Source organism: Gopherus flavomarginatus, chromosome 14 (genome assembly GCF_025201925.1).
Source record: "Gopherus flavomarginatus isolate rGopFla2 chromosome 14, rGopFla2.mat.asm, whole genome shotgun sequence".
Classification (NCBI taxonomy): domain Eukaryota; kingdom Metazoa; phylum Chordata; order Testudines; family Testudinidae; genus Gopherus; species Gopherus flavomarginatus.
The window spans coordinates 27,840,431-27,868,277 of NC_066630.1; the positions used below are offsets into that span (position 1 = coordinate 27,840,431).

A 27,847-nucleotide genomic window follows, 5' to 3' on the forward strand; every position below is an offset into this window, starting at 1 on the left:
ATTAGCTTTGGCACTGATAATTGGTTTAGAAGTGATGTTAGGATTCACCTCTCCACCTTTTGACAGAGCTGATTCATTTAATTCCTATAAGGAGCTAGCTGAGGGGCAGACAGCATCCACTTGACAGCACCCTGATGGCAGATGAGAAAAGGGCACTGATAGCGGCGCTTCTTAGACCCTGCAGCTCACTCTGCCAACACCTCCATAGTGAGTCACTGGATTGACTGAGCTGGGAGGATGGGGGCTATTGGAGCAGAGCAAGCAGTCACTGTGCAGAATGGAGGTGGAGGTATCTGGTTGGATTTCATTCTCAGCCCTTAGAATTATGATTCAATACAAATAGGAAAATGTGGTGGCCCTGTTAATTTTGCTGAATTCCAGTAGCTTAGCTTGGTTCATTTCTAGTCATAGTTATTTTTTAAAGGTACTAAAAGCTGAATGCAATTTTGGTTACACATTGTGGAGTTACAGGCTAACTGTGAAATTACTATTGCTTTCCAACAGGATTGGTACCATCAGTCTTATGACTGTGTCTGTGTCATGTTTGCATCAGTACCTGATTTTAAGGTGTTTTATACCGAATGTGATGTCAATAAAGAGGGACTGGAGTGCTTGCGGCTGCTGAATGAAATCATTGCTGATTTTGATGAGGTATTTCAAGTTTCAGGCAAACCTAGCTTGGATGTACATGATTACAATATAAAATGTCTCTCTACAGCGGTGTTTCAACGTAGGAGCCATGAAAAGTGAAAAAAAAATTTAGTAAGATGAACCAGGATTCTTAGTTCAGCCTAGGAAAGTGAAATTCTAATCATTTCCATCTGATGTACTCATGCGGTTAGACCATCTCACCCTTTAATAGTATGGTATAAACAAGGCCTAGTGTTTTTCCTCATGATGCAAATGCTGATCTGTCTCAGATTTCATTACTGGGTTGCAGGATTTACTACATTTCTATAATGTGTGTCCAAAAAAGGGGGTGCGTGGAGGGAAACAGCAGCAAAAGAAATCTTCCACACTCTGTTATTTAAAATGTATGTTTTCTGCGACAAAGTGATGTAGTGTATCTAGAGATAAATCTTAATGTATATGGTAGAGAATACAAGAACATTGGTGAGAACACATGGGGATATAAGACATTAAGGTCTCAAATTATAATTCAGTTTCTTTCTTCCAATCAGCTGTTGTTAAAACCTAAATTTAGTGGTGTTGAAAAAATCAAAACCATTGGAAGCACTTACATGGCAGCAGCAGGCCTTAGTGTCGCACCGGGACAAGAGAACAACCAGGTATGATACCTTTTGGAAGTATAAACACATTTAGAATTCTACTTGTCCATGTTGGGGTAGGTGACAAAGTGTAGAGAGATGGGAAGGAAGATGAACGTTATCAGCAGTCATAGTCTCAGGTATGGAAGAAGAGGATAGGAAATATATTCTGAGGCTGTATTTTGTATTTTCACATTATTTATAATATATTTCTGAAATGTTCCAAAATTAAGGCTATAATTCCAATATTTGGGTTCTGGTGTAAAGAACAAATACTGTGGTTTAAAATGTCACCAAGATGACATATGTAATGGAATTACAGCCCTACATACAGCAGAGAATTCATCACTCCTTAATACCAGGCCAGTGAAGCTGGTGTCAGCTTATTTCCTTTAAGCTCAGTTTGCTGTTTTCTTGTTTACAGCTGTTCCTACATTATTCTGCGAGTCAAAACACTGTGATTTTGACTAACTTTCATTTATCTGTAGTTCTATTCCTCAAGAGCAGATATTAAATTCAGATATTCTCTGATTTTGTTTAGTTGGGGATTGGTCCTGCTTTGAACAGGGGGTTGGACTAGATGACCTCCTGAGGTCCCTTCCAACCCTCATATTCTATGATTCTAAATCCAAAACCAACGTTGTTTTTCTTTAAATTCTCCAGAATCTTTGGCTCCAGGAGCTTGAACGTTCCTGGATACATAACAGAATAGCTTGAATGGTGGGAAAACCAAGCGGCTGTTGATACCAAAGAATGAACAACCTCAGCCATGTCTGATTTGGATTCAGAATTTGATGGCAAATTGATTAATATAATTGTTATCTATACAGATAACACGGTGTAACAATAAACTCAGGTAGCAAAAATCAGATCTAAATTTCAAACACCCTGTAGCTAAGAGGTGTTTAAAACCAGGCTTTTGGTTCAGGCCCATCATAAGGAAGAAGTTTTGGTGTGAGGAGTGAGAATACATGTGCTGTACATACAGGACACTTAATTTTAAATCTGCACTAAAGTATGAAAAGAGATGTAGAGCCAGGTTGTGAATACTAAGCAGAGCAGGCTCTCTGTTTGCCAGCCAGACCCAATTTACTTCAATATTCATTTTAATTATTGTGCATGTTCATGTGAACTGAGCTGATTGTGTAATGGTATCTTATTTCACCTGGGACTTGACATAGATTTGGACTCCAGTCTTTATAAATTGATAATTAATTGATAGTACTGGACTTCATCAGAAACCAGCATTACAGTGACCACTCGTGATGCAGCAGCATGACACACAATAACTGAACTGCTTTGGTGCTTACATCATTGTTCTTTGAGATGGACAGTTGCCATTCATTATACTGAGAGCTTGACATGATCTTGCATATTAAGGCATTAATATCCATTATAAATTACCTAGGACCAGGAGAGACAGCATGCTCAAATTGGGATCATGGTAGAGTATGGAATTGCCTTGATGAGTAAACTGGATGGCATCAACAGACATTCCTTTAACAATTTCCGCCTACGTGTTGGTAAGTTGAGTTTCATACGGATGCGAATGCTACACGCTTTGCAAAAACTAGAGCTGGAAAAGGATTATTAGATGGTCAAGCTACTGGTCAGTGCTGAATTATTCTTGACACTGAACACTGATATTATGGTAATAAGCATAATATAAATACTGAGAAAGAACATTGTCTAGTCTAGCTTTTAAATGCGCCAAGCTGTGAGGTTCCACCTCTAACCTTGGAGTGTGGCTGTAGGCTCATCATCCTGATATTCCTGCAGTATTCAGGGATGTTTCTGGTGCTGGGTGTGGGAAAAGGGTAAATAATGCTGCAGCTGCAAATGGGGCAGAGAAGGAGAGCATGGTGTGTTTGCTGGTTGGATATGGGGGTGAAGAGAGCGCTGGGTAGCGTGCTGCTGTTGGCTCATTACATGGCAATTCTAGGATTGTTGTTAGACTGTTAACATTCTACATGAAGGAAGGGTGGACTTCTGCTTAAAGCACAGGTCGGTGAGATAGGAGATCTGGATGACACGCTCAGCTCTGCCACAAACTTCCCCTTACCCTGGGCAAGTCCCTTCCTCTGTGCTTCTTTATCCCCAAACGGTGGAGTGAGGCTTTATTCGTTGCTGGTTATAAATCACTAAAGTGATCCTCTACTGGAAGGAGTTACTGAAGTGCAAAATTATATTAACTTTAATGGCACATACTTTTATTTCTGTAGGAATAAACCATGGGCCTGTAATAGCAGGTGTGATTGGTGCTCGTAAACCCCAGTATGATATCTGGGGCAACACTGTCAATGTCGCTAGCAGGATGGAGAGTACTGGTGAACTTGGAAAAATCCAGGTACAAAGTTGAGCATTCAGATGTTTCTTAAAAAATGCTTTTAGCATTTTTATTGCTCAATGCTCAGAGTTAATTTCCATGGTGTTTTACAAGAATTTCACTATTTCTGTTTCACTCAGGTTACAGAAGAGACAAGCAAAATATTACAGGAACTGGGATATTCATGTGAATGTAGAGGACTCATTAATGTCAAAGGAAAGGGAGAACTAAGGACTTATTTTGTGTGCACAGACACAGCCAAATCCCAAGGTATTGGACTGAATTGAGTCTGTAACGAAGTTTGTCAAAATGTATTTTGAGCCACCACTTCCCTTCTGTGAAGTCTTAGAATTTCCCTCCTTATGTGAAGGAGATTATTCCAAATGTATGTGTCCTAATGGTTCCTCTGCATCTTAAGGTAGGAGTGTGACTTTAAATGAAGTCTTAAAGTGCCTGGAAGCAATTGTTGGACTGCCTGTTTCTGGAATAATTTGACGATTTTTCTGGAATTGTCTTGCAGCATTTCCTAATATTTCCTTTCCTACATCCAATCTGGGAGACTAAAGGCCTTAATAGCACATGCAGATGCACTATTGAACTAATTTCCCAGTTAAAACAGACATTAGGAAAAACTTCTGACTGTCGGGTGGCTAAGTACTGGAATAAATTGCCTAGGGAAGTCATGGAATCTCTGTCATTGGAGGTTTTTAAGAACAGGTTAGACAAACACCTGTCAGGAATGGTCTAGTTATTCAGTAGTCCTGCCTTGAATGCAGGGGATTAGACTTGATGACCTCTTGAGGTCCCTTCCAATCCTATACTTACGATTCCACTGCCTCATTCTTTGTCAGATCTGCTAGCAGTGTGGCACTTCAGAGACCTTAAGAAAAAGTGACAGTATATTTGGACCCTGCATATATGCATGGTCTTTAGTGCAAAGCTGTTTTCAGGACAAAAGGAGGAGAGACATAAGCGAACTACAGTTTATTATATGGTGATTATACTCTGGCTCCTTTTGGAAAGAGTAATTGCGCAATAATTCATGTTCCCCTGTCCCTTTTCCACAAACTCATGCCTCCCTCATACCTATAGCTTACATTACGTAAAGCTTTTCTTGATCAGCAGTTGTACAGGAAATGATTTTTGTCTGAAATTGGTTGAAAATACCTCTATTATGGATACAACCCATGTTGCTCTCTTTACCCTGCTTTTCACTATACCAAGGGACAAACCATATTTCATTTCTTAGATGAGATGAAAACTGTTTTAGTACATATTGGAAGTAAGCCACTTTGACCTTCAGAATTAGTCTTTTGACTTTGAAGAAATCCAGACTATTTCCAGAGAGTGAAAGCCCATTTAGGGATGTGCATGTTGCAGTGAAACAGTAAATGTTAGCAGCACAGAAATGTGAGTATTGCATTCGCTGCAATCATGCCCTTTGACTGTGTGTATTTATACTGTGTTTTGTGAGGTTCTCATTTGGTTTCCATTGCCTGTATGAGGCCAGTCCCTCAAACTGCTGACTTGTTTCTGAGGTATACAGAATTGCTATCCCAACTTTTTCTTGTCATTAACAAAATTTGCATTTAACATGTTAGTCAGGATTGGTGCTTACGAAGGTGAAGTATAAACTGCATTGGCCAGTCAGGCAGGATACCAGCAGCTGATGTGAAAACTTCGCTTAACAGAGCTTTCAATGCACCTTAATTCTGACCTGCCAGCTATTCTCCTGCCCGGACTTTCTGTTGACAAGAAACAGCCACTCAAATTGTGTAGGTTTCAGAGTGGTAGCCATGTTAATCTGTATCAGCAAAAAGAACGAGTGGCACCTTACAGACTAACTTTTATTTGGGCATAAGCTTTCATGGGCTAAAACCCACTTCACTGGATGCATGTGGTGGAAGATATAGATACACAGAGAACATAAAAAAATGGGTGTTGCCATACAAACTCTAACGAGACTGATCAATTAAGGTGGGCTGTTAGCAGCAGGAGAAAAAAAACTTTTGAAATGATTATCAGGATGCCCCAAATGTGTAGTGTTTTTTGTAATAAAGACAAATACAAGATCAAATTTATTTTTCCAATTTGTGATCTGAGCCAAACTTGAATGTAGGTGGCAACCCTGACAACCCTTCCAAACTAATCACCTATGCCTCTGTTCTCAGAGCTGTGCATGTTTCTAAACATTTGCCATGTCTGATATCTTCAGAAGTTTGTCAATGTTCTCAATACAAATTTTTTTCTTGTTATGTTCCCTGTGGAATAAATGCCCTCAACGTGTTCTTCTTTTGACCATTTTGCACTAGCATTCATTAAAGGCTTGGGACAGCTCTGGAAATAATAGCTAATCAAACTGAGCTCCATATTGCATAGGTTCCCAACAAACCTGAGGCAAATGTGACTTGGGGCCACTGTTTCTCTATAGAGTAAGGATACAGCTGATCTTCAGCATTTTACCACTCGTGAGGTGTGTATCTCACAAGGAAAGTACAGATATAGATGTATATAAATATACATTAATTTTTAAGAAATATACAAGTTTTTAGCTTTAGGCTAACTAGCTATTTGCCAGAAATGGCACCCCTCTTTAATTAGCTCTTCAGAACCAGAGCACAAAACATTTTAGTAGTAGGACTGACATGAAGAAGGGGTACATCTTTATTGAAATTCTTGGCAAAAAATTTTTTTTGGACTAGGTAGAATCTGACGTACTTTATTATAGCTATTTTACAATAGGTCAAATAAAAAAATGTTTTTTCTTTAATCTGAGTTAGTGCAATGAGCCAAGGGACAAACTTTCAAAACAAGATAGCCAATATGATGATCACTCAATTTGTATTTTCTGCCTATGTTTTGTATGCTCAATTTAGGTAACTGTTTTATAACATATTACAACCCTGAATTTTGTCTGATTTTTCTATGTGATTCACATGTCGCTGGCTGGGTTTTTTTAAAGCCTTGCTCCTTTTCAAAGGCAACATAGGTTATAAAACTAAAGGATTCTATTATTTAATATTACAGAAGGATGTGTGAAAAAAATCACTTTTATAGTGGAAATATTTCATCAGAGCCTGTATAATAGAACCATGCTCCTGAGAGCTACTCCACTTAGTTTATTCCATGGTGGGTGTTAGTTATTTATAGTCAGTCCAAATTCTATTCGTTTAATGTTCAAATTTTTCCTTTAAAGTTTATTCAGGTGAATGTAATTAGCTTTAGCTATGGCTTTAAATTTTCAACAAACAACTTTCTGCTATAATCATGTCAAGATAAACTACTACAACATTTTGGTTGTGAGGAAGATATCTTTCTTTTTGAGACACTAACACCCGGTGTTCAATTATAAACATTTATCAGGAAAGGATTTTTTCCCTCCATTCCCTGTATATATTGTGACTAGAAAGTAAAGCGCTTAAAATAAATTCAAGCGTTGTTTTGTTCAGCAGAAAGTGCTATGTTCCGATAATGATTTATTACACCAGCCAAAGCAGCGTTTGCTAATATTTTAATTTTAGTATGAGGGATATGACTCCAAAGTGTCTCGCTAACAATAGTTGTTGCCTGCACCACTGCTGTTTTCTAATTACTGTGTAATTTCTTGGGAAGTGCCTATGTTTCATGACAGGAACACATCTGAGTTATGTCCTACTGTGGATTAAAAACTTAGTTTTTAAAGCCTTAGTGAGGGTTGTGGGTCAAAAATACTTTTGCTGCAGTCTCCTACAGAAAGTGGTATATTACACACCTATATTTGAGGTAGGCTGTTTCCTTTCTGCCAGCAGATTCATAATGTATTAATATTTAAACTTTGTGCTAATAAAAAAGGTCAGTGTAATTTAGTATCCTTTTGTATATTTCTGTCAAATAGCTTTCAGTTCCCTATTGCTTTTATACTGTGTATGTGTGATGGTAGACATTTAACAAGCATGTGTTTTGAGATGTTAATTTATTTTGTTTTTATAAGATGCTTGAATGCTTCTGAATAGAAGGCTTCATTCAGCAGCCTTTGATACAGTACTTCAGTTTGACAGACCACACTGCCTCAATATTTTGAATCATGAAGTTTGCTTATGGACAGAGCCAGTTCTGAAATGATGGCATTGTCCACAATAGTGCTAGAGATTTAGATATAATTAGGATTGTGGAACTAAACCATATCTAACAACATTCTGAACTGCTTTGTATTGCCATTCAAGCTAATAACATGCTGCTTGGGTGTAGCTGGGTCTCAATTACGGAAGTGGTGTAAAGTATTTTTCAGTAGCTTGTAGCTCTTAGACAATCCTACTTCATCTAGTCCTTCTGTTGCCGGTTGTATTGCTATATTATCTTAAAGGGACATCAACTTAAGTCATACTGCTCTTTGAAATTTTGTACAGTATTTTACAGCATTTTGTATCCTCAATTCACCTTGTTATATGAAAGACTCACCCACAGAAACATTGGAAAGTGAGTGTAAAGCCATGAATATGGCCGGGGGAGGCAACACCTGGAGTGACTTAATATTTTTTTTAAATGATTAGATTGTGTGTGTGAACGGTTATTTCTTTGGCTAAAGTCTTAAATGGAGCCTTAACAATACAGAATGCTTTTACCAGAACTGTGAAACTTACCTATTAGGACTTAAAAAAAAAAAAAAAAAAGTATAGAAAATTAAAGAATTGTTTTTAAAAACTGAAAAGTCTTTAAATTAGATAAAATGGCATTTTGTGTTTAAAGCTGATTGTATACTGTAACTTTTAATGATGGAGTAAGCTACTGCACAGAAAGACCAATTTTTTTTTTACTTTAAAATAAAGACCTTTCTGAAACTTGCTTGCTTTGTAATTATTTGTTGCAACGTAACATCTAAAGCAGATTCCTACATGAGCCTTCATATTTCATTAGCCTGTAATGCAACTTAATTACAACTAGACTCTTCTCTTACATGCTCTGAGTTAGTCAAGATAGAAATCTTCACTTGAAAATATGTAGTCATGAACTGATGGTTGATCTTTTGAGAACTGGGGTGTAGTCTCTCTAATTTATCCAAAGTGGGCTGAGGCCTCCATCATCTCCTACACACCATGTATCTAAGCAAATACTCTAAATTAGAGTATGGAGTAACTGCATGTCTAGACATACAGTACTTTGCAGCATTTCTGGTAGAGCTGTCAGAGTAGAGCACTTGAACACTCCAAAGTAAATTCAGCCATCCCCAATTCACTTAGATCATGTGCAGCCCATCTCCACTAACTCTGTAATTGCTGATTAGGTGCAATTCAAGCATTTTCTTGTCAAGATGGTTGGGACTGCTGGGAACCCGAGACAGGTATGTATAAGAGAAAAGGTGAGAGGGCAAATTGTATTCCCAAAGTAAAAAGGAGTAAACAATGTATTATTGCAGGATTATGGATAGTGGAAATGAGAGAAAGGAACCTGGTTACATTCAAGAGAAGTTGTGGAAGAAAGGGGCTTGGGAAAATCTGGTGGCTGTGAGAAGGAGTGGGCCCATGATATGCAATGACAGTGCAAACCTACCTTGGGAAAAGAAGTGGGACATACTTAATCAGAGTGATGCTGGGGGCTGGCAGGTCTCACTCATCCTCAACTTAGTCACCAAAGATGGAAGCAAAGTAGACTAAGGATCAGTGGAGAATGGCAGCCATTAAAATGGTACTGGTACAGTATGTACTTTTCTTGTCTCTCTCCTATACCAACTCAGCTATTCTAACTGATTTAAGGCTGTCCAGCTTAATTAGCAGGTACTTCCTACGTGACTGTTTTAGTGGAGTCCACAGTTTGGGAGTTTGAAACTTAAAATGGTCAAGCCCTCTTAAAGGTTTATGGAACCTTTTGGCAAGAGATTTGTTAACGTCACTGTTTAATTACCTTACTCAGAAGAGTAATCCATTTTGCCTGTTTGACACTTGCCCTATAAATGGCATCTTGGCTAGGCATTCTTAACCTATAATCCTGATAGCTGCAATAAGTAGCAGAAACATAATCACTTTTAGCCAGCTAGAGTTTTTATAAACAGAGGAAGGTTATGAAAGAAGCCTCGGCTACATTTATACAGCCTCAATATAGCATCTTCCACTAATTATCAAATTATATCAGCTTCTATTTAGAAAGCTGTTTTTCCTTTGCACCCATAAAGACTATATACTTATGCAAAAGGAAGTTTGCATGCATTCAAGTACTGAAATTTTCAAGTTGGCCAGCTCTGAAAGTTTGTAAATGGCTTTAGAATACTGCTAGACAAGTAGTGGTATAGTCCATCCAAATTCAAGATCAGATGTGTATGTATTAGAAGTAACTGACGTCTAACATGAAACCATCATGACTTTTGATTTAGTTTAATAAGTTCCAAAATTTAATAGACAAAATATTTCCTCTAACTCACAATGTACAAATGTTCAGTGAATACATCCTGAACAAAATTTAAATCTAGCAGTTTAATAGGACCAAATAGAAATATATAACTTAAACAACTGACGTTTCAAATCGCAATTGGACCAGATTCATTTCCACTGAAGCTGGCAGCCTTTTTAGATTCCTGACAATCTGAAAAACAAACAAACAAAAAATTATTCCACACAGATTGGTCAGTCAATTATCCCATTCAACATCCCTTAAAGAAGTGTATATATAAACAATCTAATTCCCTTACTACTCCTGAAGTCAATTTCTTGTGTCAGCATGAATCAATTTATGCAGTGAATCCAGTAGTATTAAGGAGTTAATAATTATACTAGGATATTAAGACGTATTTCTAGCTCTATTCCTGTTAGTAGGTGGGGTATTACTCTTGCAGTGTACATCACCATAAATATACTCATCTCAGAAGTATGAGTAATTGATGTCCGTTTTTCATTTAAGAAATATGCAAAACTGCTAGAAAAGTTTGCTTCAGAGTAAAAACCATCAAGAAATGGTTTTACTTTGTCACTCAGTAGCATAGCTTAACTAACACCTGTTACAAACAAGGGATGGCGTCTACAGCATTGTACTCTATAACACTTTGCTATTCATCGTTTTTTCCTGCTATTTGTGTAGTAAATGTTTTTTTGAACAAGACTGACCTAAAAATACTAAATGAAATTGAAAGACTCGCGTTTAATGCGGTGTCCACGTTGAGAAATCTGCTCATTCAAAAAAGTCAGTTTCTGTTGCAGTGTCAATATCCATGTTACATTGTATAGCTTAGGCTATAGGGAAGTATGTATTTAAGGCAAACAAATGTAAAATAGTATAAATACAAATACGGCAGTAAGTTGCAGTAGAAAACTTTAGTGGTTTCATGACTGACTTGCCAACCACAACATGACATTACTGAGGCTTAAATCTTTAATTCCTGTTCTTTTCACTATTTTCAGTATGTGGCAGCTTCATAACTGAGCGCCCTTAAATGGAAAGCTTAAAAAAGGAAAAATTCTAATGCATATATGCTAAATTAATATTAAAAATGCTTTTCTACATGTGCTGTTTTCATCTCCAGTCAGCTGTGCAAATGCAAAAATCGCAACATGCACAAACAGGAAAACTAAGTGGTTGCACCAATTCTACACACTTTTCTCTAAACAAAAAAAAGTTACCTTTGGGCTAAGAACCACCATGGCAAATTTCCACCCAAAAATTATTTTAAAAAAGAGAGAGAGACCAGAAGTTGGGACTCCACCTTAACTTCTGCAGTTGCTACCAACAATACTACGATGACTTGCAGATGTAGTTTTGCTCTACTGCAACACATGTCTAAATACACTCTATACTCACCATCTGTTAAATCCACAGAGCTGGCTTCAGTGTCAGGTACAGGAACTGAAATTCCCATTGCTTTTCGGATTCCATACGTGCTTACAATGTCCCCTGGAGTCACTTGTTGCGCAAGTTCTTTTAAATTATTGGTCACTCTCTCCGCTAGAAAGTGACAATAATGTAAATCCATTTTGTGCTTTTACAAATTGCCCAGAAGAATTGAAATCTGCCTTTCAGCTACAACTGCACAGCTGTAAATAGTATTTAGCTTTGGTGAATTTGTATTTATATAAAAACTAAATCAACTCCTATGATAGCATATATGCAGAGACATCTTAATGTCACTCAGACAGTTAAATCTAGTGGCTCTTGCTCCTCCAGTATTGCAGGGGAGCAGATGGGCATTAATCATATATAAAAAGTCACCACGAACCAGAGGGAGAGAGAATGCAGCATTTTCCTTGAACATTCTAAAACTTTTACTTACCAGCAGATTTTTTTAAGGGCGAAAGGAGTGTACAAGTGAGCTGGAGAAAGGAAGGAGATGAAACAGCTCCTTACTAAGAACCCTTTGAGAAGCAACAGAAGCTAGGCAGATTTAAAGCACAAGGTAATGCTGCTTCAAGCATCATTAACTGTGTGCTCCATATCAAAAGAGTCACAGTGCAAGCTGCTGGTGGAAAACCAATGACAAATGATCCTGTGGCGCTCAGGGCACTGATCTTTGGGTTTGGGTATTTTGCCTTTGGCTCTCAATCCTGCATGTGAACTAGAGGCCATGGCTACTGCCCCTTTTCCACTTTAAATGCTGTAGTTCTCAGATCCCACAGATGTAAAGTACTTCACAGCAGCTATTTTCTCCCCTCAAGAACGGGAGGATTTGGTCTACTTTAGACTTGCATGGAATTGGTAAGATATATGTGGCTAATGGAAGAAGAAATGCACTACAAGAATGCACAAGCACAAGAGCTAAAAGCCTCTCAAACTGACATGACATTTTAGAATTAAGCTATAATTCTCATATTTACTTGACCTTAGCTAACAAACAGAACACAAAAGTGTATAAGTGTTTAGATGCATTGCACACAATAACCCCAGAAGGCAGATAGTTTTACAGATTAGTAATGTCTAAATAGGGAAATAAAGCAGAGAGGAGACTTGCTTCTAGGCAATATCAGAGTTTCGATTAGTACCCAGGCCCTCTATTTTGTGCTTATCCCACACTTCTGAGAATTTAACACTAAAATGATGCAATCCTCATCTGTACAAGGTTTTTAATAGCATAAGCAACTAAATGTTAGAGTTCGATCATAACTTGTTAACATCTAACAATCCAAGGCGGTGCACTGCATATCAATTGCAATCTCAACTGAAGGAGCTGGAATGCCACTATCTGAGACCGTGTTATTCAGAAGGAAAATCAAACAGGAGCCACCTGATTAATGTGCTCCTTGGCCAGAATTGACAAGTGGGGCCCCTAATTGTTCTGACTGTCCTATTTCAACAAATTCACCTCCAGTTTCACACAAAGATTACAGGTGTACCCAAAAAGTCACTCTTAAGGACCTTCACCCAATGTACAAATTTACTAGGAAGTTCTTTACCTGTAGTAATTTTATACAAATTCCAACTGACCTAATTGTTTTGTAATCATCAATACAAAGTTATACTCACCCAGATGCATTTCTTTGTAAGATGGACCCAAAAGACAAATCATATTGGGAGGTGGTTTTGTACTCAGTCGTTCATTTTGAGCATCTTGGAGCTCTCTGAGTAACTTTGTGGTTTCATCAAGTTTCTTCTGGAAAATTTCAGCCTCTGATTGATAGAAAAGCCTGTGTCAGTGAAAGCAGGAGGACACACGCACTCATTTACAAACCAATTACAGGATAATACAAAATATGCCTGAATATGCCATGGAACTGAAATTGTGATAAATGCCTTTCACAAAAATAGCACTTGTGTTCCTAATTGCAGTAGATTACTTACCTTCAGAGTCAAATTCCTCTACATGAATGCCAAAATTTGTTACTGCTTTCAGTGCTGTAAGCCTATCATTATTAGAGTCCAACTTGTTGGCCGCATCTGTTTCTATAATCTGCAAAAAAGCAGCAAGTAAGTGTTTAAATGACGTTTTTAAACAATCCATCCAGAATGCTTTTGCAGTCTTCTTATTGTATGCGCAACGTGCCTCAGTTGGCACGTGACCAGGATTCGTCACCAAATTTGGTCTGCATCAGTAGCTTCCCTGGCTTGGGCTGGGAACTGACGGGGAGTGCGATGCAAATGCTGATGCATGTCGCTTTTGCAGTGTGAATTAGAAAACTGTCACAGATTGGGGGGAACTAATTTAGATTTACCCCATTTGTTCTTCACTTCAAAGCAACCACAATCTTTCACTGTTCAATATAATTATTCCATCCCATTTATGAGTTGCAAGTATCCAGAGTGCTGGGCACACATATAAAAGTAATGTAACAAACATACAAATTAAGACCCGCCTTCAAATATAAACTCTTCCTGGACTCTCCCACAACCCACATTCTCCTCCCCTCACCCCCCCCCCAAAGCCATTTAGCATAATAAGCTGAAGATCAAATAATTTGGGCTCTGGAGCACCAAAAGAAGAAGAAATTCTAAAGTACGGTCCATTTGCTGAAAATACTGGCTCCTGCCCCCTCCCAACTGAACAACCCCTGTTGAGTTAAGTTCCTCAGCTGATTCTAACTGGTTCAGTAACGCAAGGAGACAGGCAGTTTGAGGTAACCAGGCCCTAAGCAATTTGGGGCACTGGAGGTTTAAAATCCGTATCTTAAATGGCACAACATTACTGTAGTATGTTCCAGGAAAATATTGACTCCTGTAATCAAAGTTCTAAATGACACACAATAACAAATATCAATTTGTACATGTCTCATTCTGTGCATTGTAAACGTGGAAGATTTTACTTAAGAATTCATGCTTCAGGTTTTTCTGTCACACAGATGGATATCAAAACCAATCAGACCTACATTCTGATGTGATTTACACTTTTTGGATTTTATCCTCACAACCTGGAATACAAAACAGTTACAATAAAAAGCATGCAGTTTTGTATGGTGCTACACAACATCTGTTTATATAGCTGCACACATTTCTCCAGCTTTAAGCTATTTTGCAGTTAGCGGTTAAAAATGCCTTTTGGAGTAGCTGCTTGGAAAAAGATAGAAAATATCACCTCCACATCTTTTATTGTATCACTTCTCCCATGCTGACCTTCTGCATCCACCATTGGCTGAAATTGGGAGAGAGAGTATATAGTATGACATTTAAAATGAGTTCCTATTTTAAAATACAAAGCAAAACCAGAACCTTACAATGGGATGTTCATAAATGGAGGGAGACAAAACAATATTATGGGTTTTCATTGGTAACAAAAACTACATAGTAGTCTTTTCGGAGAAAGCATTCCTTATATTTGTCTTGTACAAGAAAATAGCAGTAAGGGGTTTTCCTTCTATTAAGTTGCTTGGAACAGGCTAGTGTAATTACTACAATGACAACCACTTCAGTAAATATTGCACAATGTCTTCCATTATCCACTGTACAAATTCCTTTTTGGACCAAAACTTTCCATGCATGATCTCAGACCAAATGTTTTTTGTTTTGGGGGTTTTTTTTGTGGAAAATTTGAGGAAAATTCTTTTCTAAGTTAGAAACAAACATGTTCTATTCCAAAAATTATAATCATATTTTTCTTTAGTCTAAAGCAAAAGTGACTGAATCCTGTAAGTGGTCCTGAGATAACATCTCTGGGCTTAAAGAAAAAATTAAAACTAAATCAATAGTATTTCTGGACAGAGGTTCACTGCCCAGTGTCCACGGGTATAAAACTGACTTATTTGCAGCCAAAAATTATCTTCAATCATAAGGGAAGCCAACAATTTTTCAAATGTTAATCATATAATTTGTTAATATCTCAGAGCTATGAACTCCCCATTCCTTTCAATGGTATGAAACTCTAAAATAATACTTTAAAAAGGGGAATATAGTTAACAACACCGATTTTTTTTAAAAGGTTTTCAGCTAACTCTGGGACTGTGGGGAGCATTGTCTTTCCACACTTCCTTCCTGCCAAATCAGCCCTTCTGCTTGGTGATAACATTCAGCATGGGCACTTGCTAAAACTTCACAGGGTCTAGGACGATGAGATGGTTAATGTTTATCATGTGCTAAATAACTAAGTATTTAATTAGCAGAATAATAATGCCCTTTCCCTTTATCCAGGTAGGAGAATGACTCATTCTCCTAGGCTAGCAGATGGGCTGCTGCTAAGGGTACACTAAACGTTTAATGGAAACAGCAAAAACCTCCTGCTCCCAAAAATGCAAAACAAATGATCTATACTATACTCCCTTACCAGTAAAGACAAAAGAAGATTGTGGGCAGACTCTACACAGTCTACAATAGGGAGGGGCAAGGACTTGGTTCATTTTGCAAGTTTTCACTTTGTTACAAAACTTCAGGGCCAAATTGTCTCCTACGCTGGAAAGAAGAAAAAAAAAGCATAAGGGACAAAAGACATGCCACTCAATTTCCACCTCAACCTTTTATCAAGAGAAGGTAAACCCATCACTGGGGTCAACTCCTGACTCTGCTAATACCATTGATTTTAGGGCACAACGCCAGAATGAACAGCAGTCTCTGAGTCTTTCCTGGCTGCAGAGCTGAATACCCCTCCAAAGTGCTTCATTAGATCTGGGGATGCACCACAATCAGATCCATTATCCTGCTTATGGAAATGGAAGTGACAGTGACCTACTCCTATATTTTCCAATTGCAAAGACGCAGTCGTCATAATATAAAGCTTTGATGATGGCTGGTTAAACCCTACAGAAAACTATTTCCAGCCATTCACCAACAGCAGAGGCAAGAATCCTCTCCTCCCCTCCCATTCATCTTAGAGACTTGTGCTTTACTGTGATTATTTAAATATTATAAGGAAAGAACAATCTTTTTTCTTTGGAAAAGTAGAATTTAAATTAATTAATTGTTACATCAATGCAACATTAGGGCTCAATGTTACAAAAGGAGAATGCACTTCCTGCATGTTTTATGACATACATTAAATACATTCACCTGCCCATTTGCACATCTGTAGTAAGTTAACATTATTACAGGAGTCTTCACTTCTGCCTTTCCTGGCTTTTATTGTAACTGTCTGACTTAATGCTGCTTTAGATGTTGTAGTACAAAAACTGTGTTTGGAATGACTGCATACAAGTGGCAAAATACACAGTGTGTTTTGTTTGTGCTACAGTTCACAGAAGAGCACTTTTAGTTTCTCATTGGCTTTTTGTACTTCCTCTCTGTAAAGCCAGGTTCACCGTAGTATCATGAATCAAACCACACAGACAGAGGGACAAGTAAAACTAGAATCAGTAAGTTGTGAAAGCATCTAGAACTAATGCCTTTTCTATATGTCATAATGATCAAATTTTACAGTTCTAAACATCATGGGATGAGACAAGAACTATATTCTATATTTAATCATCAGCTAGCACGCTCAGCTCTTCAAAAGCTGTTATGCATATAGAACAGACTATACCTGTGTTTGCTGTCCATCTTCTGAACTGAGGAACTATTCTGCTTATGGTAAGTTACTACTACTTATAAAAATTAATTTTGAAAATGTTCACCTGCAGAGTTTCAACTGCGCACTGTGGAATTATTTGTTAAAAAAAGTAATTGACAAGTCTGTGTCAATTTATACTATGAAGCCATGTTTTATGAGTATGCACTCTGCCCATCCTGTGGTTTTATATAAAGTTGGGTAACGGTTACGTGCTATAAGGTTATAAAAGTTACTGTGTACAACAATACATAAAGCTGAAACAATTTTTGCAAATCAAGATGGCATAACTGCATTTTTGCCTTTGGAAAGAAGTCAGTGTTTGCTACTAACTCTCTTTCCAGCTTTTTTTGCTGCAACGATCTTCTGGAAAACCATACCAGTTGTCAAACTGTTATGATGAGATTTCCTTCAGAACATGAATCTAACTGCACAGTCAATTTCCTGCTTCAACTTACTTAAGTTACTTTGCTGGACAATACCTCCAACTATTACATGTTGACTGTTTTCCCCCTCCCAGCATTCTCTATAACAAAGAGTTTAAAAATGCAAAGGCATACCTAGAAGTATATGAAATGATTCAACAGTTAGGATACACGGAGTTTAACATATTTCAAAACCCATTAATTTGTCAATCATCGACTTGAGGGTGGATGCATGTTAATTAAAACGGGATAGGACATATCTAGACTAAAAAAATGGGTCATGTTCAAAAACACATTAGCTAACAGTGAGAAATGCCAGTTTCTAAACCAAATCAGCCCAACTGGCTTCAGAACTTTTCATTTTCGTTCTCTTCTAGAGATAAAACAAGCATCAGAAAGTTCCCAAATCACAATTCTTACCGTTTCTAGTTCTCTCAGAGATCTAGAATGTCCTCCTTTAGTTAAAACATCCAGCAAACCATCAGCCATTACACATGGGTAGTCTTGAGACTTTGCCAAAAAATCATGAATACTGAAAGGTAATTACAAAGAAATCAATTTCACGTCAAGCACAGATGACAGAAAAAAACCTGTAAATGGTTAATATGTCAAACCACCATACTGAACTTTGAAAATGCTGATATTAGAAGACTGGCAAGGGAATCAATCTAACAGGTTTACTTTTTGTTTAATTAGCCAAGGCTTTTGTAGCCTGTGGACTAACTTAGATTCACAACTAGCCTAAAATGCAACTGAACAGTGCTTTAAGGAGCAAGCTCTCAAACTGTAATCAGTTTTGCATGTTTGATAGTCATTATTGCTATTGCACTTCTTTAAACAATTCAGGTATTTGAAGTGAGCTATATCATGGAGTATTAACAAGACTAGGAAGTTTTCTAAATTTCTTTCAGGAAATGCTTCTAAAGCACATCAAGACAAAGGTGTATTCATAACTGTATCACTACTCCACGAGCTTTATTTGAGGCATTAGAATCAAGGGTGGTTATAAAAGATGTGAGACAGTTACAGCCATTTTGCTCAGTATAATAAATCTGATCATTATCATTTCAAGCACTATATACATTATATTTGAAACTGAAGTTTGTGTAGCACTGAGATGTCCCATAGTTACGACCATGGTTCATGAACTGACATTTGACACCAGTAGTAAAGGTGCCTCATGTCTAAGACGATAAAATCAGGTTCCTTAGAAGTACTGGAATAAAAAGTATTCTGTCTAAACACCTGTAGCCATCAACACTATTCTTCAGTTTCTGAACGGTATTAAAGCAGGATGGCACATTTTCGAAGATTTCAAAAACACGGTGGTTTCACCAGTGAAATAAGTGCAGGTGAGTGGATTTTCATTTTTTTATGAACATCTTTGTACACTAAGCAACTATCTAGGGACTTCTACCAAGCATATCACCATTGCATCCAAGTGCAAAAATACCTTTAGTAAGTATTTAACAATATAAGCATACAGAAATATAGTTAACTGAAAGAGAGCTATTAAGTTCTAATGATATTAGGGTAGGTATGACAAAGTTGTTATTTTTTAAGTCACTATTTTATTTATACAGTGGGGGATGGGGGGGTGAGAATTAAGTAGTATTTTAAAATTAAACATGCAGATGTCCCTCAGACCTTCTGCACATTTATATACTTTGGATAGACAGCTTTAAAGAGTAGCTGTTAGAAAAGGTTGTGTCTTATTTTAAAGTAGTTATGGAATTACACATTGTTGGATTATGGCATGGCAACTAAGCAAGTCAGTACAAAGATGATTCAGTTATTTGCACAGAGCAATCAAACTGGTTAAAACAAGAGAAAAACCATCATAATTTATGGCAGTCTGAAGAGCCTGAAAAATACAGTCTTCCAGCATCAGTCAGTGTTACCTTTGCAATGGAATTTTTGATTTCATGCACTTCATGGATCAAGAGTATCAAACGCCTTAAGATTGCTCTTCCCTTGCTAATGGCACAGATGCGTTGTTATTAAAGGAGCTATGTCTTAAAATAGCACCCATTTTAAAAAGTAGAGTGGGTGGACTATGAGGAAGTACCAGAATCTTGTTTGGTTGCATTCAATATGCAAGATACAGCCTTAACCATAAATATTTGACTACCACAGCTGTTTTATTCAAACTACTTCAGAAACTTTAACTTAAGATAAGTCTGCCTTATTTCTAAAGGGAAGCATACAAGATGAAATGGGATCTCTTCATCACAAAGGAAAATTCTGCTTTGCATGAGGAAAAACTGATTATCTAACGAGTACAAGACGAATGGGGAATTAGATGCTGCAACTGCTACTGGTACGGAAACAGGCAGGGGTGAAAGTGAGCCGGTATGACGTACCAGTAAGAAGCCGGTACCGGCCCATATGCAGCCCGCATTAAAGCCTCCTCTGTCAGTGGCCCTTTTAAATCACTGCCGGGGGCAAGGTAGCAGCGCGGATGGGCTGGCTGGGGGAGGCTGACCCCCGCAGCCTCGCCCCTGAGGCCTGTCCCTCAGAATTGGTAAGAATTTATTATTACTGTCACCCCTGGAAACAGGTATATTTATTTTTTCCTAGATATGCATATGTTACGATAAACAATCTTTAACAAAGTCTATACAAACTCTTCTTACTCTCAAGATAACTTCAGTAATTGTCAAACTGGAATACAGCTCTTTGTTACTTACCTGAAACACTCTGGATTAGAATCTTCCCCGTACGTTGAATAGATTAAGTCAGAATCATCCTTGCTGATGTTTGCAAATGTGGAGTCATAGGCTGGAGCATAGGAACTGTAGGGCCCATAATTCAAGTATACCACTGTTGAATAATACAATATCACTAATTAGTCTTATCTTACATATGCAGAATATCAGATTCTAACATTAGGAGTAACATTCAGCATCGTAAAGTTGTCCCAAACAGGGAACCTTTAAGCAATGCATTTCTTACAAGTTTTTACTAATTTGTTGTATCAATTTAATTCCAAGAGTTTCTTACATACAAACATTCTATCAACTATATCTGGTTAAAGCACTAGAAAATATATAGAAGTACAGTCCTGCACTGGCAGGGATACAGACGAGATGACTTAAAAGGGATTTTCCATCCCATTTCTTCCCTTTGTAGAAGTTATTTGGCTTCTATGTGATATAGTCCCTACATAAAGCTGATTTCACCAAACATTAAGGTCATGATTTTCTAAAAAGCATGATGTAAATATTCATGCTATCACTAACTGTGCACAAATCTGTATTTCCACATAGACTTTAAGGCCAGAAGGGACCATCGTGATCATCTAATTTGACCTTGTGTACCCTGGAGGCCACAGAACCTCACCCATCCAGTCCTGTAATAGACTTGTAACCTCTGGCCGAGTTACTAAAGTCCTCACATCATGGTTTAAAGACTTAAAGTAGGAGAGAATCCACCGTTTACACTTGCAAGAGACCCAGGCTCCATGCTGCAGAGGAAGGTGAAAAACGCCGGGGTCTCTTCCAGTCTGATCCAGAGGAAAATTCCTTCCCTACCTCAAATATGATGATCAGTTAGACTCTGAGCATGTGGGCAAAACCAGCCAGCCAGACAACTGGGAAAGATTTTGTTGTAGTAACTCAGAGCCCTCCCCATCTAGTGTCCGATTACTGACCGAGCTATTTGCTGCTATTAGTTGCAGATCAGCTATATGCCACAGCAGGCAGTCTCATCATACCATTCCCTCCATAAACTTATCAAGCTCAGTCTTGAAACAAGTTAGGTTTTTGCCCCATTGCTCCCCTTGGAAGGCCGTTCCAGAACTTCACTCCTCTGATGGTTAGAAACCTTCGGCTAATTTCAAGTCTAAACATGTTGATGGCCAGTTTATATCCATTTGTTCTTGTGTTCACACTGGTGCTTAATTTAAATAACTTCTCTCCCTCTCTGGCATTTATCTGTCTGATATGATTGTTCTCTCTAAAAAAATCTCACTTCAGCCTCTCTCTGGTCAAACTAAACAAGCCAAGCTTTGAGTCGCCTCATAAGGTAGGTTTTCCATTCCTTGGATCATTCTAGTAGTCCTTCTCTGCACCTGTTCCAGTTTAAAATTCACATTTCTTAAAAATGGGAGACCAGAACTGCACACAGTATTCCATATGAGGTCTCACCGGTGCCTTGTATAATGGTACTAACACTTTCCTATCTCTAATGGAAATACCTTGCCTGATGCATGCTAGGACTGCATTAGCTTTTTTCACAGTCACATCACATTAGCTGCTTACAGTCCCGTGATCAACCAATACACCCAGTACACGTGAAAAGGAACCACTGTGCCGACCTGACCATTTGCATCTGTGCATGTAAGTATGTACATTTTTGCATGTGCAGTTTAGAAAATATTTTAGATCTGCTTAAGTAGTTATTTGATAGATAATACATGAAGAGGATATGTAATATTCTGCTTCAAAGAACAAATGAGAATACTATGATTTAGCTCTAACAGCTGCATAAAACCCAGTTCCAAGCTATTTGGTTGGCTGTCGTGAGGTTTAAATACCTAGCTTAGAGGAGCTACTGCTGTTTTTAAGAAAATAAAGGTTTAAAGAAAATATGTAGCATTCACCTGGAGTAACTTTGTTCCTTTTGTCTTCTTTGAACCCCTGTAATGTATTAACTCCTGACTGTAGTCTTCCAGCTGTCATACCTAACTTCATAGGGCTGTAACCTGGTTCTACAATACAGCACATCACAACACAGAAGTCACCAAGGAATAGTTAACAACATTAAACAGATGCAAAATGTCCAACTTAACATGGGAGTTCAGTGCACGAATTCTGTCAGTCTGCAATTTCCAAAGATTTAAGTTCAAACTGTATAGATACCAAAAAAATAAAATAAATCAGGTGTTCTCAAAATTGCATTAGCTCCCTGTTTGACTGAGGCCATTATGGACAGCTACACCACTGCAAAAATTTAAGTAAGACAGACCCAAATAAGACCAGTCTCTGATTACACTGGTCTACAATTTTTGAGAAGTCGTCTGCTTCAGAGATAAAATGTGATATTTATTATGTATTTTGATGTGCTGAATTCAAATATGACAATTAAAACAACTGATTGGCTACTGTTTCTCAGATATTTAAGTTTTTACATTTTATGTCTATGTATATTGTGTAGATAGTAGAGTTTTAATCATAAATTGTAAACCTAGGTCTTTTCATATGTTTACGGTTGCTTTACATGATAATATTTCACCTGTCCTGTTTATGTAACACTTTAAAAATCAGCAAAAGGGTTATATAAATAAAATTTATTATGAAACAAAAGGCAAACAACTATTCTGTACATAGTTTAGTCCTATTCAGTGTCTACTCGGCGCTTCTTGGCTTGTCTCTTGTATTCATTAAATGAAGCATCTCTTGTCACTGTCCAGCAATAGTCTGCAAGCATTGATGGGCTCCATTTGCCCTGATAGCGTTTCTCCATTGTTGCAATGTCCTGGTGAAATCGCTCGCCATGCTCGTCGCTCACTGCTCTGCAGTTCGGTGGAAAAAAATCTAGATGAGAATGCAAAAAATGTATCTTTAGTGACATGTTGCAACCAAGGCTTTTGTATGCCTTGAGGAGGTTTTCCACCAACAACCTGTAGTTGTCTGCCTTGTTGTTTCCGAGAAAATTTATTGCCACTAACTGGTAGGCTTTCCATGCTGTCTTTTCCTTGCCACGCAGTGCATGGTCAAATGCATCATCTTGAAGAAGTTCACGAATCTGAGGACCAACAAAGACACCTTCCTTTATCTTAGCTTCACTTAACCTTGGAAATTTTCCACGGAGGTACTTGAAAGCTGCTTGTGTTTTGTCAATGGCCTTGACAAAGTTCTTCATACGACCCAGCTTGATGTGTAAGGGTGGTAACAAAATCTTCCTTGATTCAATAAGTGGTGGATGCTGAACACTTTTCCTCCCAGGCTCCAATGACTGTCGGAGTGGCCAATCTTTCTTGATGTAGTGGGAATCTCTTGCACGACTATCCCATTCGCAGAGAAAACAGCAGTACTTTGTGTATCCAATCTGCAGACCAAGCAAGAGAGCAACAACCTTCAAATCGCCACCAAGTTGCCACTGATGTTGGTCATAGTTTATGCACCTCAAAAGTTGTTTCATGTTGTCATAGGTTTCCTTCATATGGACTGCATGACCAACTGGAATTGATGGCAAAACATTGCCATTATGCAGCAAAACAGCTTTAAGACTCGTCTTCAATGAATCAATGAACAGTCTCCACTCATCTGGATCGTGAACGATGTTGAGGGCTGCCATCACACCATCGATGTTGTTGCAGGCTACAAGATCACCTTCCATGAAGAAGAATGGGACAAGATCCTTTTGATGGTCACGGAACATGGAAACTATATCACCACCTGCCAGGAGATTCCACTGCTGTAGTCTGGAGCCCAACAGCTCTGCCTTACTCTTGGGTAGTTCCAAATCCCTGACAAGGTCATTCAGTTCACCCTGTGTTATGAGGTGTGGTTCAGAGGAGGAGGATGGGAGAAAATGTGGGTCCTGTGACATTGATGGTTCAGGACCAGAAGTTTCATCCTCTTCCTCTTCCTCGTCTGACTCAAGTGAGAGAGATTCTGGTGCATCAGGAACTGGCAGTCCTTCTCCGTGGGGTACTGGGCGTATAGCTGATGGAATGTTTGGATAATGCACAGTCCACTTTTTCTTCTTTGACATACCTTTCCCAACTGGAGGCACCATACAGAATTAACAATTGCTGGTATGATCTGTTGGCTCTCTCCAAATCATTGGCACTGCAAAAGGCATAGATTTCCTTTTCCTGTTCAACTACTGACGAAGATTTGTTGCACAAGTGTTGCAGCATATGTGTGGGGCCCACCTCTTGTCCTGATCTCCAATTTTGCAGCCAAAATAAAGGTGATAGGCTTTCTTAACCATAGTGGTTATACTGCGCTTTTGTGATGCAAAAGTCACTTCACCACAATAGCAGAAGTTATCTGCACTGTTCACACAAGTACGAGGCATCTCTGCTCACTTTGGCTAAACAGAAATGTGTCCCTTTGCAAAATCAAACACTGACAAATAAGAGAGCACGACACTGTATGATTTCTAGAGCTGATATAGGGCAATTTGTTCAGCAGAGTGATGGAAGCTTCGTTATGATTGCATCATCCATGACTTCTAGGAATAACAGGATGCAATTCATATCATGTATGACGCAATACCAGCTTCAGATTGCATCATTCATTGTTTTGCCTCAAAAGCAAGTGCTGTCCAAACCCAGTCATAGATTTATTCATAGATCCAGTCAAAGATGTATTTCAGTCATTTCTGGTTTAAATTGAGATCCCTTCCCTTTATAACTCACTTATCCTCTGCCATTCCCAAGTCAAGGGTCGTATATACTGATCCAATAGCATATCTTGAAAACTAGTGCCAATCAACAATTTTAAGCATCATTTTCATTCTCAGTGACCCAGAATTAGTTAAGTTTGACTGCATTTATTTCAGCAGCATTTTGGCTGTAGAGCAGTATTATGTATTTAATGTTAAATATGTTTAAACAAACATGAATATATTTACCAGTAATACCAGAAAGAGTTACTGAGCAAACAATTACCACCACCTTCCATGGAAAATTCATTGCTAATAAAAAGTTCTTCTTTCCCTCCTCCCCAAGCTACACTATCTGAGATAACATAAAAGAAGAATTCACATGGAATATAACAGAACTTGGACCCCAATTCTTCACTCTTGACAAGTTCTGCTTGATCCAGAAACCTGGGGAGGGGAAGGGACAGCTTTATGTCATCTTTATACTTCCTCCCATTCTGGGGCTAGCCAGGGACTAGTGCAGCACTGGCACAAGGTGGGAATAGCTAACAACTCTATCCATGCCCCCTTTCGGCTGGAATGCTCCCTAAACCACATGGCAGGGAGGGAAATAGCACTGCACATCTAAGCGCAGGGTCTACACTATAGCGAGGATCAACGGTCCGACATCGATCCACCTGCCAAATCGACTGCAGATCACTCTCCAGTTGGTCCCTGTACTCTATCCCCGACGAGAAGAGTAAGGTAAGTTGACGGGAGATTTTCTCCTGTTGACCCCCCGCGGTGTAGACCCTGCGGTAACTTGACCTAAGGTACGTCGACTCAAGCTACTTTATTCATGTAGCTAGAGTTGCGTAGCATAAGTAGACTTACTGTGGTAGTGTAGACATAGCCTAAGTTATCCAAGGATTCCCTAATGGCTTGTGCCAGCAGGTTTGCAGCTCCTCTACACTAATGGAGACATGTATATAATTGGTGGCAACTGAAGCACACACCAAGAGTGGGTCTAGCAATTGATAATTAACATGCTCAAGAGCCAAACATACCTCCTGCATTAGGGTCAAATGGATTAAGAAGTCCCAATGTTGTTGTACCATCTGGTTTTCTTCTTTCAAACTCACACTGAAATCAAATTAAATTATTAAAAACATTTGATTTTACAAACAACTTTGGATTCATAATATCTGAACTGATAGGAACTTAGTTTAAGAATTTTATATGGTATTATAGGGAAAAATTTCAGTGATGAAGGGAGGAGTAATAAGAGATTAGATCTGACCCACAAATGTAAATGTTACAGTAGCTTTGCTACTCTTACGCTTATTCTTCAGTTGATACCTTCACAGCTGGCCTAAACCCAATCATTTAAATGGTAAATGTCAAAATTCATCAGGCTTTAAAAAAAAGTCTATAATTTGTAACTGCCCCAGTTACCAATTTGTGAAAATTTCTAATTTCATTATTAATAGGGCAAATAGAAATTATTGTTGTGAACGACTGAACAGATTTACTGTGTTAGATATGACTAATAATGAAAAAGAGCTCTGTATAGTTCAAAAGTTTTTCTCCTTCATCAACAAGGTACAAGGGAATAATATATCTAGGAGGCTGCACTCAAATATTTGGTCTCAAATGAAATGGGCCTGTTTGTGTTAGTCTAGTGTCTTTAACACTTGTCTGCAGCACAAGATCCCTGTATCACTGGATTCAGTTAGTAGTCTTTGCTTAGAATGGACTATTCTGAAACAATGCTTTTTGCATGCTACGGTTAAAATGTTTTGAGGTTCTGCACTGCACCATTTACTATAAACTTCAAGTGACTCAAAATGTAATCTTTGATTAAAACTGTTTCTACCAGTATTGCATGACTGAGCTCTAAAATTCATTCAAAACTTTATTTCAACTGAAGTCAAGAAGCGTAAAGGCCAACAGTAGAGATCTTATTCAGTTCATCAAGTTCAGTAAATATTCAGCTAAAAAGAACTTTTTTCAACTTCCTGTGTTTACAATGTTAGATTCAAATCAAGATTAAACACGAGTAAAACTCCATGCAAATAACAACACTTTACACTCAAAATTTCAAATGCTACACAACGTTAAATGGACATTTCCCAAAAAGTAAACAAATTGGTTTCCAAATCCACCCGACTATTCACCTGACTGTTCACAAGTCTTCTTGTTAACTTTCCTCCAGATTCTCTAATGATACGATCAATCTGCTCCTGTTCCCTTTCTAAGTTGTTATTCCTTAGTTTTTCTTCAAGTAGATCTTTGTCTTTCCTGCAAATAAATACAGTTTTTCACATTATCTGACAAACTAGCAAAGTCACTGAATCATAAGTATTGGCAAAGGTTCAATGGAGAAACAGTCTCATGTGTCAGACCATTACACCATCGGTTTAGAATGTCGAGTACCTGGTATGTACAAAGGATTCCAGTCTGAGCAGGTTTAAACAGGAGAACATATGCATTAGGAAGCTGTGTCTATAAGTAAAGATGGTTGGTAATTTTTCGCCAAAATGTTTTTTCACTCAAAAATGCCAGTACATCAAAACTGAAACTGTTTGCAGGAAAGAGTCCGTTTTGACACATTTTCCATCTTGAAAAAATTGGTATGTTTCAAAACTGTCCAAGTGGCCCATTTTGACATTTTCAAAATGAGAAATGTTAGTTTGGTTTGGATTGAATTACTTTGTTTTGAAACTGAATTCATATTAAAAGAGTTAAGAAAAGTCAGAATTGAAACAAAATGTTTCGATTGATCCATTATGGAATTTTTTTCAGGTTGTTGGATTGTAAAAAAATGTTGAGATTGACTCTGTCGTGATTCAGGATGAAAAATTTTCGAAATCTCAAATTTTTGCTGGATGGGAATACTTTTTCCCACCCAGCTCTATCTATAAGCCAGAGAATGGACTTATACAAATAATTTGGTTCTCCGTGTGCTAGTCTCTCTACAGTTGTCTTCACGCATGGGTTTCTCCAGTTAGAGATTTGTCAGTTTGGGGCACTGCCATGTTTTACAGTTGCATTCCCATAAACGAAAGAGAATAGTTTTGGTACATTTATTACAACAGTTTAAACTCTGATTTGCTGGAGCTATGTTGTCATATCTTGAGTACCAACATTCAGAAGA

The 27,847-nt window shown here is 38.0% G+C and overlaps 2 protein-coding genes across 6 annotated transcripts in view; one reads left to right on the top strand and one right to left on the bottom strand.

The window, feature by feature from the left end:
- The window catches only part of ADCY7 (adenylate cyclase 7), a 122,808-nt gene extending 117,307 nt beyond the window's left edge, over nt 1–5,501 (top strand). For all 4 annotated transcript variants that reach the window (XM_050922531.1, XM_050922535.1, XM_050922534.1 and 1 more), the window contains 5 exons: nt 505–651; nt 1,182–1,289; nt 2,677–2,791; nt 3,491–3,615; nt 3,735–5,501. In XM_050922531.1, the coding sequence (XP_050778488.1) occupies nt 505–651; nt 1,182–1,289; nt 2,677–2,791; nt 3,491–3,615; nt 3,735–3,881 (642 nt within the window). In that variant the 3' untranslated portion in view covers nt 3,882–5,501. The remainder of the gene's footprint in view (nt 1–504; nt 652–1,181; nt 1,290–2,676; nt 2,792–3,490; nt 3,616–3,734) is intronic.
- A 4,421-nt stretch (nt 5,502–9,922) lies between these two features.
- BRD7 (bromodomain containing 7) overlaps nt 9,923–27,847 on the bottom strand; it is a 35,812-nt gene continuing 17,887 nt past the window's right edge. The window contains exons 8-17 of one of the 2 annotated variants that reach the window (XM_050922545.1): nt 26,868–26,991; nt 25,758–25,833; nt 21,977–22,084; nt 20,064–20,196; nt 17,794–17,905; nt 14,555–14,611; nt 13,327–13,435; nt 13,012–13,155; nt 11,356–11,499; nt 9,923–10,146 (exon numbers count right to left, since the gene is read on the bottom strand). In XM_050922545.1, the coding sequence (XP_050778502.1) occupies nt 10,082–10,146; nt 11,356–11,499; nt 13,012–13,155; nt 13,327–13,435; nt 14,555–14,611; nt 17,794–17,905; nt 20,064–20,196; nt 21,977–22,084; nt 25,758–25,833; nt 26,868–26,991 (1,072 nt within the window). In that variant the 3' untranslated portion in view covers nt 9,923–10,081. The remainder of the gene's footprint in view (nt 10,147–11,355; nt 11,500–13,011; nt 13,156–13,326; nt 13,436–14,554; nt 14,612–17,793; nt 17,906–20,063; nt 20,197–21,976; nt 22,085–25,757; nt 25,834–26,867; nt 26,992–27,847) is intronic. The other variant, XM_050922547.1, reaches the window with a different exon arrangement.